The sequence below is a fragment of the Carassius carassius genome, chromosome 20 (genome assembly GCF_963082965.1).
Source record: "Carassius carassius chromosome 20, fCarCar2.1, whole genome shotgun sequence".
Taxonomy (NCBI): Eukaryota; Metazoa; Chordata; class Actinopteri; order Cypriniformes; family Cyprinidae; genus Carassius; species Carassius carassius.
The window spans coordinates 738,922-754,277 of NC_081774.1; the positions used below are offsets into that span (position 1 = coordinate 738,922).

General features: G+C 33.6%; 1 protein-coding gene across 3 annotated transcripts in view; it reads left to right on the forward strand.

The window, feature by feature from the left end:
• Positions 1–14,319, forward strand: part of LOC132095958 (transcription factor E2-alpha-like) — a 49,124-nt gene extending 34,805 nt beyond the window's left edge. Inside the window, exons 15-21 of one of the 3 annotated variants that reach the window (XM_059501051.1) lie at positions 232–396; positions 1,896–2,007; positions 2,423–2,558; positions 3,601–3,839; positions 12,211–12,315; positions 13,672–13,751; positions 13,785–14,319. In XM_059501051.1, coding sequence (XP_059357034.1) covers positions 232–396; positions 1,896–2,007; positions 2,423–2,558; positions 3,601–3,839; positions 12,211–12,308 — 750 coding nt within the window. In that variant the 3' untranslated portion in view covers positions 12,309–12,315; positions 13,672–13,751; positions 13,785–14,319. Of the gene's footprint in view, positions 1–231; positions 397–1,895; positions 2,008–2,422; positions 2,559–3,600; positions 3,840–10,666; positions 10,897–12,210; positions 12,316–13,671; positions 13,752–13,784 lie in introns of all 3 variants that reach the window. The other 2 variants (XM_059501049.1, XM_059501050.1) reach the window with 2 other exon arrangements.
• The last annotated feature ends 1,037 nt before the right edge of the window (positions 14,320–15,356 follow it).

A 15,356-nucleotide genomic window follows, 5' to 3' on the forward strand; every position in this document is an offset into this window, starting at 1 on the left:
ATTAAAAGGTTTTGATGGGTATTAATGACTGAACTATATTTATGGAAGTATGTCTAATCGGTTAATGAAAGTGTGTTCTACATTTAAGAGAACAAATAGTCAGTATTAACTTTTTTTCCCCCCTATTTTCATCTTTAAGGCTCACAGAATTAACGTTCATTGCCAAACCTCTGTCTTGCTGTGCATTTGATGAACTCTTTGGGCAGCTTGAGTGATGTGTGGTTTTTGCAGAGTAAGATGGATGACCGTCTGGGTGAAGCGCTGCAAGTGTTGAGTCATTATGCAGTGGGTGCAGACATGCAGAGTTTACTGAGCGCAGCGGGACATTCGGCCGGAGCAGCGGCCCTGGGCTCCATCAGTCAGGCCTTCGGGCTCTCCAGCCGTCTGCCAGGACTGGTGAGTGTTTAGGGCCCTGTGAAATCTGCTTTATTTGTTCCTGACATGACATGGATTTTTTCATGTCATCAGTCCTCCATTGTTTCACCGCTGGAGCAGATGTAGACACAAATGTTCTGTTAGATGTAGTAATGAACTCAACAGTCGTCATTTACTCCTGAGCCGCTGAAGACGCAGTGGATTGTGTTTGTTTCTGAAGGGAATGCATCCTCTGATCTACATAATGTGTTTGTTTGCACGAATCATTTATGATCCAGCTTCACCTACAGAATGAGTGTAAGGTTTATTATGAATCTTTGCAAATCGCCTTTCCCTATAATGTGCTAATTAGCAAGTTTCACGATGAATGCGGCTAAAGTAAACAGAAGAGAGGGGCGGAGTCAGCGGAGCTCATTAACATTTCAAGGAACATGCTACAAAACGGCTTGCTCTGAAAAGAACAGATTCTGACAGAAATAAAAAAAGATTTTTTACACTACCTTTGAGAATTTTTTACCAAACTAAGTTTGACTTTATTAAGACCCTAAAGAATAATATCAACTTGTGGGAAATGAGCATTCGATGACCTCTTTAATATGTTCCTTGAGGCTAACTTATGTTAATAAAGTTTTTTGCACAAGAAAAAGAGACCCTCAAATTTGCCCACAAATTATTATTAGTTTTTTTTTTTTTTAACAGATTCTTCAATTTTTCAATGGTTCAAAGTAGTTATATGAATTCAGATAATTAGACATCCTTATTGATTATTGAAATGTAACCACAATTAAGCAAACAAGCATTATTTTTCAGTGTTGTCAGTTTAAATTTTTCTGGTTTGTGTTTTATGATTGAATATAAATTTATCAACGGTGGTAATCAAATGAATGTGATTAACAGTTTAATAGTTTGTTACATTTGTAATAATAAAAAAGTAAAAATGAAATAGACAAATAGACATTTCACTAAATTTAGTTCAGAACTATCAAATCAATTCACTGGCGTCAAAACTAAATAAAATTTTGCCAATTAATAAAATTTTTATAATCTAAAAAGGATGTCTAATCAATTGAATTACTAAAACTTTAACAATTAAGAAAAAAAAACTGAATTGTGTGTTTTTGATTAAATTGGTAAACAATTAAACGTATAAAACCTCAACAATCTTTTTTTATTTTATTTATTTTAATTTAATTCTTTTCTTGGACAAACAATAATTTTATGGTTTAAATCAAAACATGGTCATACAAAAACTGTGTGATATCCCTTAAAAATGTTTAAATAAATGGTATTATAATTTTGTAGTACTTTACTGAGAAGTAAATTCCACTGTACAATAGTAATTAAACTGTAGTTTTATTTTGGCAGGTTGTTGTAAAAAGCTTTGAGTTTCTTGCTCTATGTGATGATCGTTTTCTTAAGTGAAATGGTGAAATGCTGGTAAAGTGACTCTCAGGGCAGCTCATGTGGAGTGAGAAGGCAGATGAGTCTATATTACTATTAACTCCTGCTCTTTCCTCTAGATGTCAAATCACAGTGATGATGCCGCAGGTTTACCACAGTCCAGTGCTCCGCTGCAGGGACACCACGCCCCCCATCAGGCCCCGCCCACTTCCCAGTCCGACACCTTTACCAGTCAGTGCTGCTCTTTGAGTTTTAATGCTCATTTCATGACATTTGATTGATTGAGATTCATAAATGTGCTCTGTGCAGGTATTTTAGCAGACAAGCATGCAAAACGTCTTTGTATCATGCATGCTTTTCTGATTTATAAAGTGTTTCTGTAGCTCAAACTTGGTGCTAGAAACACCAAGTTCATAGATTCGGTTCTCATGAAATGCATGAACCGATAAAATGCATACCTTGAATGCAATGCAAGTTGATTTGGAATGAAGCATCTGCCAAATGCATAAATGTTCAGCATTTATGAGTCTAATTTTAACATCCAGAAATCAAACACATCACCTTTAAAGAATTACAGGATGATTTCAGAGTGCTGTTATCGCACAGTGTGATCAGCGTTTAATCTCTTCTTGTTTTTGTCTGTTAGGTCTTTCTATGCCTCACTCCTCTCACTCATCTAGCTCAGATATAAAGCGGGAAGATAAGGAAGATGATGAGAACCTGTCTATTGCAGATAAATCAGAGGATGAGAAGAAAGACGGGAAAAGCCGCACGCGATCGAGGTACTTGCCTGCCCTGCAAACCATCATTTAATCCCAGGAGAAATTCATATAGAGTACTGGTCAAAATTGTGGAATAATTAAGATTTTTTTTCTTACCAAGGCTGCATTTTTGACCGAAAAACAGTAATATTGTGAAATATAAATATATAATATAACTTTTCACTGTGAATTTTATGTTTTATGTATTCCCCAATTGTAAGTCGCTTTGAATAAGTGTCTGCGAAGTGACTAAATGTGAATGTTAAACTGTAATTTATTTCTGTGATTACTCCAGTCTTCAGTGTGACATGACCTTCAGAAATCATTCTAATATGCTAAATTTGCTGCGACACGAAACATTTGTGATAATTATCAATGTTGAAAACACTCATGCTGCACAGTATTTTTGTGAAAGCCGTGATACATTTTATTTTTCAAGATTCACAGATGAATAGAAAGTTCAAAAGAACAGCATTTATTAAAAAAAAGGAAATCTTTTGTAGTATTAATGTCTTCAATTTTACTCGCTCAAGTGTATTAATATAAATTTCCTAAATGTCAAACTATTGAATGATAGAATATTATGATTTCTATAAAAATAAGCCGCATAAACGGTTTCAACATGTTTCTTGAGCAGCAAATCAACATATTACAATGATTTCTGAAGGATCATGTGACACTGAATGATGATCAAAATTCAACTTTGATCACCGCAATAAATTACATTTTACCATATATTAAAATAAAAAACACTTATTTTATATTGCAATAATATTTCACAATATTACTGATTTTTACTGTATTTTTAGTCAAATGAATGCAGCCTTGGTGAGCAGAAGCAGCTTCTTTTAAAAACATTAAGAAGTCATGATTATTCCAAACTTTTGATTGCCAGTTAAGTTGCATCAGAACACACTCAATATACTCGACATTCCCAACTCCAGCACCTTCTGATTGGTCAATTTTAAAACCTTGACGCAAGGTACACGTCGTTCCCTGTGAGTGTGCCCTGATTGTTTTGCCTGTAACCCCTCTCACCCCTTTGTTCCTCTGACCCATGAAGTCAAGATGATGAAGAAGATGACGAGGACTTGCCGATTGAGGTGAAAGCGGAGCGGGAGAAAGAGCGGCGCGTGGCCAATAACGCCCGTGAGCGTTTGCGCGTTCGCGACATCAACGAGGCCTTCAAAGAGTTGGGCCGCATGTGCCAGCTGCACATGAACAATGAGAAACCTCAGACCAAACTGCTCGTCCTTCACCAGGCCGTAAATGTTATTCTCAACCTGGAGCAGCAAGTGCGAGGTCAGTGTGTGTGGCTGACCTCCGATTAGTTCTCAGACACCGCAGAGATTCATCTGTGGTTGGGACACCTGAGTGGGTGCAAGGGGAGGTGGACGGATTTGTTGATTGGAAATATTAAATGCATGATGGATAAATGCATATGCATCTAGGTTCAATACAAGTTAAATTATTTTAAGGCAAGACACTACAAGCAAAAATTCAATTGTTAGTTTTGAGCTTTTGGGACATTTTCTGACTAGTGGAATGAAAACATGTAAAATACACTTTTGTGTGTTGATTTTATTAAACTTTTACCTATTTGATTCTATAGATTTTAATTACAAAACATATTTGTAAAGGTTTTTTCTCCACTTGAGCAACACTTACACCAAAACTTAGGGGTTTATTCCTAACTTTATTCTGAAGGTGTTTACTGAGGGGTTTGTCCATATATCATTTACACTGATATATATATAACAATTTAATCCTAAAAACATGGCGAAAATTATTATTTTTAATGGCTTTGAGGGTTTTTTTCTCCACTTAAAGAGCACTTACAAACACCAAAATGTACAGTTCCCTTCTATATTCTGAAGATTTTTACTGAGGCGTTTGTTTATATATGATTCACATTGGTTTTTATAACATTTTATTCCTAAAACATGGCAAAAATGCTTATATTTAAAGGCTTTAAGATTTTTTTTCCTCTACTTTAGCAACACTTACACCAAAACTTAGGGGTTTATTCCTAACTTTATTCTTAAGGTTTTCACTGAGGGGTTTGTCCATATATCATTCAAACTGATTTATATAACAATTTATTCCTAAAAACATGGCGAAAATGTATATTTGTAATGGCTTTGAGGGTTTTTTCTCCACTTCAGGAGCACTTACAAACACCAAAACTTAGGGGTTTATTCCTAACTTTATTCTTAAGGTTTTCACTGAGGGGTTTGTCCATATATCATTCAAACTGATTTATATAACAATTTATTCCTAAAAACATGGCGAAAATGTATATTTGTAATGGCTTTGAGGGTTTTTTCTCCACTTCAGGGGCACTTACAAACACCAAAATTTACAGTTTTGTTCCCTTCTATATTCTGAAGGCTTTTACTGAGGCATTTGTTTATATATGATTCCCATTGGTTTTTATAACATTTTATTCCTAAAACATGGCAAAAATGCTTATTTAAAGGCTTTGAGGGTTTTTTTCTCTACTTTAGCAGCACTTACATATACCAAAACTTAGAGTTTTATTTATATCTATGTTATGAAGGCTTTCACTGAAGGGTTTGTTCATATAACATAATTCACACTTATTTGTAGAACATTTTATCCCTACAAACATTGTGAAAATCTAATTTATGAAGAGAGGAAAAGAAAAATACAAAATCCCCTCTGTATAAACCTTTAGCTGTAATGTGTTGACAAAATCAAATAAGTATTTTGAACCTGACTTTATCCAATGTTAAGAAAAATGTATGCAAATTAGTGCATCTTTAATTAGATAATGCCTCATTTGTGTATTTAAACACATATTTTCTGAAAACTTTATGTAATTAATTAACTGGGGGAGTATGGTGAAATCTATTATATGTTTTACACTTTTCACATGTGGTGTCTTGCCTTAAAATAAGCCCTAGAAACAGCCTAGCAACATTTGGCAACCAGCTGAGTTGCATTAAACTCAAGAATGTTTCCTTTTAATAGTATCTTAAGTTATTAAAATGTAAATATATTAAAAGATGTAAGTTATTTATCTTGGTGGTAATTCTTTCGAGATGCATTATGTAGTATGTTACGTAAGCCTTCTGCCTCCTCGCGGCCCACACAGGTGTCTGTTTAGGGTGATTGTGGGACTGTCTGCACTTTCTGTAACTGTGCATGTGTTTCTGTCTGTCGTTTCATGTTTAGCACTTGTCTCTTCCTGTTTTCTGTTCATCTCACCTGCTTGCAAGATTCATGCAACTAACAAACTCAGCTTAAAGCCAGTTGGAATAGTTAAAGGTATAAATGTAAATTGTAATTTACTAACTCTAGGAACATTTTGAAGGATGCTAGAGTAAATGTACAACCGCTGTCAACTCAAAAAAAGCATCATGAAAGTATCCCAACTGTCTTGTGCACAATATTCCTTTTTCTCAAGTCTTACGTTTTGTTTCGGAAACAGACATGACTTTAAAAGCGAACTTCAAAGAGCTAGCGGCAACAAAATCCAGCGGTGTTGTTGTCTCATGTGTTGTCGATTACTAGGGCTTTCCAAAATTTTTTTGGAATTTTGAATATTTATCGAATTTAAAATAAAAGACCACATTTGAATGCAAAAACATTGTTTAGATGTGCATCAGGCAGCCGTATCAGTAGCATACAAGATACAATGATGATGTAAGTGTCATTGCATTTAAAAATCTTTTTTTTTTTAGCCTATCCAGTTGAAGACACAATGCGGCGCTGCTAAGTATTTCATTCAAAATATTGTGGAAAAAGAGAGCATCAATGCAGAGATGATGATGTTTATGTCAAAACTGAAACAAAGCCGTTCACACAAACACATTTATCACATTTTCTATAGGGACATCTATTTACTGTTACGCTCGTGTCTCGCACAAGAGAGCCGCATGTTTAGAAAATCATGTAAAATTAATGTAAGTTCAACTTTTTAAAACATGTCTCAAGACTTTATGGCGGCTTTTCCTATCCCACAGCATCTCATGTTTTTAAATGATGAAAGTACTTTGTGATTGGTTTCCGGTCCTTTGTATTAAACTATACATACATACATGATTCTGTTTTGTTTCTAATTGTTTAAGCAACTTAATTATATATGGTTCATAAACATTATTTATAACATTATGCACTTTTTTCACAAATAGTAATGTTATTTTATTGTTTTGAATAAACGTGTAATAGTAATATTTTGCCTGATGCTTCCTCTTGTTGCCTCAAGAGAGAAGCCAAAAGCTTTTACCCCCCAACTGAAATGATGCCTTTTTTAATTCGAATACAATTCGAATATTGATAATATTTAAGTACAAAATTCGAATTTAGTTTTTAGCCATTTTGACAGCCCTACAGACTGCAAATCAACACATGTTCTGCACTTGTATGAGAGGAATTAGCTATCTATATTAGCAGCTATCAATAGACTATAATCATCATTTAAAAGGAGAAACTGAAATAAGGATCTACGAGATATTTGCAGATATACAAAACATAAAGCAGCGCTGGTTATCCATTTTAAATATCAGTTATGTTGGCAACTTTCTTCATTTTAAGCGTCTTATGTTATAAAAAATATTGGAATGCTTGGAAAAGATCACGTAAAATTAGAAAACCTTCTTTCTGTGCTGCCTTCATTTACTTACTAGTTTTTATCACTTTTTTCTTTAATTCTGGGACAGTGACTCATACGCTAAACTGAGTATCCAATCAGAGATCTCACTCGTACCGTCGGTCCTGACGCCAATTGTGACCCAGGACCACAAAACTAAAGTTGCGACTTATGTATTATCTGAAAGCTGAATAATTAAGCTTTCCATTGATGTACGGTTTGTTAGCATGGGAGAATATTTGTCTGAGATGCAACTATCTGGAGTCTAAATCTGGAATCTGAGGGAGCAAAAAAATCAAAATATTGAGAAAATCATCTTTAAAGTTGTTCAAATGAAGTTCTTAGCAATGCACATTACTAATCAACAACTAAGTTTTGATATTCATGGTAGGGAATTTACAAAATATCTTTATGGAACAATATATATTATGGGTTTGACGGTACGTGTATTCGTACCGGACCGTTTCGGTACAGGGCTTTCGGTACGGTGCACATGTGTACCGAATTACGGAATGCAATATTTTGTGCGCGGAACATAAGTAAATTTTTGTGTTTCCAAACTAACATATTAAGTGATATTAACATATCCGCGTTCAGCGCAAATCCCGCCCTGCAGCTGATTCTAAGGCCGGCGACACACTGGATTCGTGGCGTAAGCGTCTCAGCTGCATGGCGTGTCCGTTTTTAATTCGGCTCCCATGTTAACAGGTTACAGCTTGCAGACTGCCTGCGTGAGACACGCATCTCAGGCGTGGCTCGAGCCGCGCGGAAAACGCGTGCATGCTAGAAATAGAACCGACGCCCATTTTTCACGCAAGCGTGTTGGAAGCGTTTCCAGTCAAAATATAATAGGAAAACATGTTTATATGTCATTTTGTACACAAATACATATTAATTCATGACACTTTGATGTTTGAAAGTCTATAGGTTGACATAAATTCAGATATAAATGTAATAAAAAATAATAATTAATAATTATCGATTTTCAAATATTGCACCTGTCAAGCTTTATATTTATGCTCAACATGAAGTATAGATATTGTTGTCATGAAGACAAGATCCTGGTCTGTCGGAGGTCTCCCTCTATGTCACCTAAGCCCCTTTCACACTGCACGTCCGACCCGGCATATTGCCGGAACATTGCCAGGTCACCTTCTGTGTGAAAGCAAACACGTCCCGGGATTGATTCCGGCATTGAACCCGGGTCGGGGACCTAGTAACATTGCCGGGTTCGACACGGGACGAGCACTGTGTGAACAAAAACCAGATCTAATGCCGTGTCGAAGTGATGACGCACGTTATTGCGCGACTCTTTTACCAGCTGTTTTGAAGGAAGGTTCGCAATGAAAAAATATGCGCAAACTGTAATGAAGCATTAGGTCATTGGTCAAAAAAGCAACATTTAGTTTAGTTTTTCATCTAATATTTTATTTAACTTAAACTTTTTAAACTTTATTGAAATTGTATTGAAGTTTTAATTTATTTTAAAAATGTTTTTAGTGGTTTAAGTATTAGTTAAGAGTATCAACCCTTGTGCAAATGCGTCTTGGCGTGACAAGTATCAATAAACACATGCACAAAATAGATTTTCAGCAAATAAAGTGTTACATTTCAGTAATTTTTCTCGTAGAACACGTTAATTTTGACTTCAGAAGACTTGAAATGTAGTGCCCTAGTCGTATGGACTGCTTTATGGTGCTTTTTTTGTCATCTTTGCAGTTCGGCAGCATCTGTTCCCAATTGAGTAATGAGTAAATGATGGCATTTTGCTTAGTCCTTTAAGACTTGTATGAATCCAGCCGCTTGTGCATAATGCATGCAACCATCCTGATTTCCACAGTGGATATCATCTATGCTTCTATTTTTCTTTCTAGTTGTTCAATGCTTTTTAAATCTACATTCATACACCTCATGGTTTTCTTTTTTCTCCAGTTTGACTGTTGCATGTCTGTAGCCCCGCCCCCCTCCGATCCGCTGTGAAACGCTTTTCCTGCAGGCATTAATCCCGCAGATTAGAAGAGACAGACTCTTTTTTTTTTTTGTTTCCTTCTTACCGTTTTACTCGCTTCAGACTCTAATGGTCTGATTAATGCTTGCATGTCATGTTTAACCCTCTGTTTGCCAGGTTGTTTTTCTTTTTACCCATCTCTCCATCTGTTCTTCAGCCGTTTTCTTTGCAGATGGCCGCAGTGGTTTTTAGTCTCATGCTGCATCATAAATGCATCTCAGCAGCGGGATGTGTTTAGGATGAGACAGTCGCATTCACCTCATCCTGTCTTCTGTCTGGCTCTTTCAGTGGCAGTGTGTGTTTCTGTTCGGTTCTTGGCAGACGGTGCATCTCTCTCATCTTGCTGTCCTCTCGTCTTGCGCTCTTTCGCTCCGCGGCAGATCCCACAGGCCTCCTGAAAGCCACTGACTCTTAATGCGTAGCGACCGACTGTGTCAGCTTTGAAATTACGTGTCCGGTCACGATGTAAGAAAGATGCTCTGGATCGGCCGCGTCCCGCTCTTCTCTCTGCACCTCCACTGGATCCCTCTCTGCAATCCTCGTTTAACTGGAATCAGTGCAGTTTTAATTGGTTTAGTCGGTTCAGACCACTTCAAGTTGGTATGGAGTTTAGAAAAGCAGCATTTGTTTCTGCTTTTGAAATCATCTTTAATATCTGTGTATTGTTTAACATGTAAAGAGGTTTTGCAGGGACCTTTTAGGACATTTTAAAATTGGGGAAATTTTCTTAACTGGAAAAAAAATATTATATATATATATATGTATATGTATATGTGTATATATATATGTATATGTATATATATAAATGTGTATATATATGTGTTTTATTTGGTAAAATTGGAATATTTTTAAATATATGTAATAAAATGGTAATTACACTGTAAAAGTATTTTTTATTATTTTTACTAAAGTTTAGGAAAATTATAATTAATATATTTATAATGCAAGAAAATAATAGTTATGTATTCATGATAGTTAGTAACAATACATTAATAAATCTAATATATTTTTCATAGTATTATACTTTCAAAATTAATTTAATGTATAAAAAAATATACATAATTAAAATTGTGATTTGTATAATTAAAATTATTGAAAAATACAGTGAATTATAATATGATAAATTATATATGTAATACTTTAACATCAATTAATTACATAAATTGTATATATGTATTTATCAAAGTATAATGAATTAGAGAAATTAATACAATAACTAAATATGTTTTCTTACTATATAAATCATAATTTTAAATTAAATTATTTAAATTTTATATTATGTACAAGCACACACATACATATACATGCATACATACATACATATATATATATATATATATATTCACTAAATAACTATTTTTGAACAAATTAACAGTTTCTTCTGTAGTCCTTAGTAGTTGATTAGTAAGGTTCTTTCAAACCTGATGAAGCCGAGACGGTTGATGTAGTTGTAGAATGGATTAACGAGAGGCTAAATGACTAACGAGCGGCGGTTGCTCCTGTTAGCAGCGTGTCGGAGGAGTGTCTGACGCTGGAGGAGAAGGAGCAGCGCGAGCGCGAGCGACGCATGGCTAATAACGCTCGTGAGCGGGTGCGTGTGCGCGACATTAACGAAGCCTTCAGGGAGCTCGGTCGCATGGTGCAGCTGCACCTGAAGAGCGACAAGGCTCAGACTAAACTCCTCATCCTCCAGCAGGCCGTGCAGGTCATCCTGGGCCTGGAGAGACAGGTGCGAGGTAGGACCAAACCCCTGTGAGCCACCACCGACCTGCCCAGAACCAGCAGACACACACACACACACACACACACACGCACGCACGCTTCTGCTGCTGAGAGCCGCGTCTCTTTCCTCTCTTCTTCTTCTTCTTCTGCTGCTGCTGCTGTGTGTTTGTGTGATGCTGACCTTCAGCACAACTTCTGCCTCATTAACAGGCTTTCAGTGCTTCCATTTAAATATGATTGGAGCAACTAAATATGTTAGGGTTAATCTCACAAAAACATGCATGGATCATATTTCACCCAAAAATAAAAAATCATGGTATTACCATGGTGAAGCAATAAGGCTTCGATATTATTTGTGGCATTTCTAATTATTTATAATTAATGTTTACATTTTTACATTTTTTGTTCTTGTTCTTAAAATTAATTGCCATTAGATTCCCTGTTTATCATGAACGAATAGTGTTACCTGAGGTATAAATACTTAAAATAATAATATATATTATGAAGATAATCAAATAAAATATATATTTTATAATATATATATATATAAAATATTTATATAATGTATTAAATTTAAATTATATAATATTATAGATATTTAAAATATATATACAAATTTTTGCTGTCAAATGATTAATCGCATCCAAAATAAAACTTTGTTTACATTATATATTTGTGCATTGTGTATATTTATCATGTGTGTATATATAAATAGACATACATGCATGTATATATTTAAGAAAAACTTTTGTTTATATATTAAATATTTATATATAATTTTAATTACATGAATATAAATATATGCATGTATATGTGTATGTGTGTGTGTGTGTGTGTGTGTGCATATATATATATATAATTTTTTTTGTTATATAAAAATATGAATATATTAAATTTACAGTATATAATACAATAGAGTATAGAATAGCATATATTATATTATAGCATATTTGCATTATGCATCTATATTATAAAATGTACATTACATTTTATAATGTATTATATAAAAAAATACAGTGTATAGAATAAAATGTATATAGTTAACTATTGTTTATATTTTAGCATATAACAGAAGTGTTTTTTACACATATATTGTTATATAATAATTATATACTTTTTAATTGCATAATATATTATATAAAATAGATTGTTTATACAAGTATGTCTTCTGTGTCACATTGCAGTAAAGACAGTATGTGTGTTCTTTGTTTTTGGGATGAATTATGATCCAGACATCAGTAACTGAAGTGAAACACTGTGCTTCTTCCTTCATTAAACATGTTTGACAGCAGACATTAATCTGTGATCTGAATGGCTGTTTTGCTCAGAGCGTAATCTGAACCCGAAGGCGGCGTGTCTGAAGAGGAGAGAGGAGGAGAAGGTGTCCGGAGACTGTCTGGGAGGAGACGGACACGGACATATCTAACGCTCAGGTGAGCTCCACTTCTGGGATTATGATGATGAAGCAGCTGAATATTCACTGTGTGTTTATGCACTTGGTGGCTGCTTTTATCCAAAACCAGTTGCATTGCATTAAATGTGTCAGTTTGATTGGTTCATGTAGGTACAATGTTTATAGTTCCATGAAATTAGTTTTATTTTATTCCCAGAATTCTTTTTTTGTTTTTTTTTAGGTAGTTCCAAATTTCCTTTTTTTCTCTCTCTCTCTCTCTCTCTCTCTCTCTTTCGATTACTCTGCATTCCATTTTTCAAATTTCTGGATTTTAATAAATTTTTTGTTATTTTAAACTTTAAATTTAAACTTAATTTTGAATTTAACTAAAATCATTTAAATTTTAAAATGAAATGACATTAATGACATAGAATTACATAAAAATGTGCATATGAATTATTTTTTTTTTTTACTATTTTCCAAAATTTTATTTTTTCTGCTTCTGATATTTTTTTTTCTGATTAAACAGGGTTATAAAAGTTTTAACAAAAAATACATATTTTTTTCCCATATTGCATTTTTTTTATCATTCTGTATTTATTTATTTATTTATTTTTAATCAGAGTATTTTTAATTAATTAAAATCATGAAACCTACATAATTTAACATGTTATTAACAAAAATTACAATTTAGGGCTTTGATTTATTTTATTATTATTATTTTTTTTTTCTTCAAATTCCAAATCTTTTTTTTTCCCACAGTTTTTTTTTCATGGATTCTGTTTTCATGCTTAAATTAAATTATGAATCAAAAACTTATCTAATTAATTTAACTATTTATTTATTTTTCCCCCTCTAAGTTCCCCTGTTTTATTTATTTTTTACAAATTATGTTTAATAGTCAAAGATAATGTATAATCCAATTTAATTTGGAAAACTTTTAACATTTTTAATAATTTATTAAATTCTGTATATAATTTATACACTATTTAAATAACTCTGTTTTGTCTGTTTGACTTTTTCTGGATTTATGGTTTAATACTGTAGTATCAAACTTTTTACAACTTCATAAAAGTTAACCATGCCTTTCATATTTTGGCAAACAGTGCAACACAACAGCTGTTACATTAAAACAAAGAAAAAAAATTGACCATTTAAAAAAAAAAATTCTATGATTAATATTATCACTCTAAGACAGCAGGAATATATTTCTTATTTATTTCTCCGAGTTCCTCTTATTTTGACGAGTTGTAGAAGAGCTCATGAAGAATGTGTTTGTATCTGAGGATAGTTTAATGCTGGTGAAGTGAACTGATACATTCTGCTTTTACTCTGAATGAATGAAAATCAGCTTTTAGATGAGCTTCTGATGATGTTTCTGTGCTTTTCCCCACAGATCCTGACATGAGGAAGCTCTCCGTCGACGTGGCCTTATCTTCCCGTTCTTAGTTCACACACACACACACACACACATTGGTGATTTCTATATGATAAACAGATGTGTTGAAGACACACACACAGTAACTTCCCGAGCCGCTCGTTGGGCTCGTGATCATGGACCATCGGTGGAAACCAGCGTCTGCGGTGTTTGATGCTGTGCTGTAGATTTACAGTGTGCTGTTATATAGCACACACTCCGCTGCGGGAACAGATTCCTTCTTTGTTTTTCTAGTTCATGTACTCGACTTTGACTTTCTTTTGTACCGATTTGTGTTTATGATGTAGAGAGAAATGTTCAGTTTTGATACGCAATGTTTGTGATTCTGTTCGGGGATCGGCACTAATGCGTGAATCCCACAAAACTGCCCATATTTCACCTCCAACAAACAAGAAAGTATATCAAATTCATTTTTTTAAGCAAAGTTAAGCCTGTTTAAATGGAACATTTTAGATTTTACATTTTTAAGACCAATATATATATACATATATAGTACACTATAAGTAAAAAATAACAATCTAAATGTAGATTATACATAAATGAGTGTTTATTGTGTGTCCTTTATGCTTATTTAAATTTAAATAATTGAATTACAGTTGTTTTATACTGTATGAGGATATAAGTATACAAAAATATAACTTTACGATAATGATCCTTAAAAACAGGCTTTATTTTCTTCAGATAAATATATTTTTTTATTTTATTTCAAGGAAGGTGAAATATCTGAATGTGTTTTGTTGATTTAATTTGATTTTTTAAAGGAAGGTCAAGCCTGTTTTAAAGGACATTCGATTATTTATTTTTTATTTCGACCTTTTAAGACCAACACATTTGCCTCAAAATTGCATAATTATAATGCAGAAAAATATTAAATATGAACTATTCATGTCCTTTTTGCTTATTTAAATGCAAATAATTGTATGACAGTATTTTAGTGTATTGTATTTAAAAATATATAAGGATATAAGAATAAACACTTAAATATAAAACAATTGGACACGTTACAGAAATTAAAAAAAAAATCGAAAACCTCATAATGATCCTAAAAGTAGGCTTTTTGATTTTTGTGGTGAAATATCTGATGGTTTTTGTGGGATTTACGCTAATATCTGCCATCTTTCACCAAAGCACAAAAGCTTGTGTCTTTCATCGTGGATTTCTGAAGCATCGGAAAACGCTGGATAATATTTTCTTTGTGTGCTTAAAGCAACTGCTTTTATATCACAGAGAAAAGCTCTCGGAAAGTTTTCTTTATGCAGAATCTGAGCATTTCAGCCGTGTTTTAACACGCGTCTATCAATTTGCTTTGGATTTGACACAAACTGAACTCGAATTTGGTTTCTTAAAGCAGATTTTGCTCTCACGATACAAAATCTGATTCGTACGTAGTTAACAGAATCTCAGATTTATGAGCGATTCATTGCTAAAGTTGTAACTCTATGAATTTGCTGCCACTTCTTGTCAATATTTCTACACAAAGTAGAGAAAAATAGATCGCAAGGGTCGACCCCCGAGTTGTTGTTTTTACTTCTTTTACAAATTTCTATTAAACGTTTGTTGACTTGTTTTTGTTATTCTATATGTTGATTTTTTTTTAATGTTAGATAAATGTACGCCAGGAACAAATTGTGTTTCATATTTCT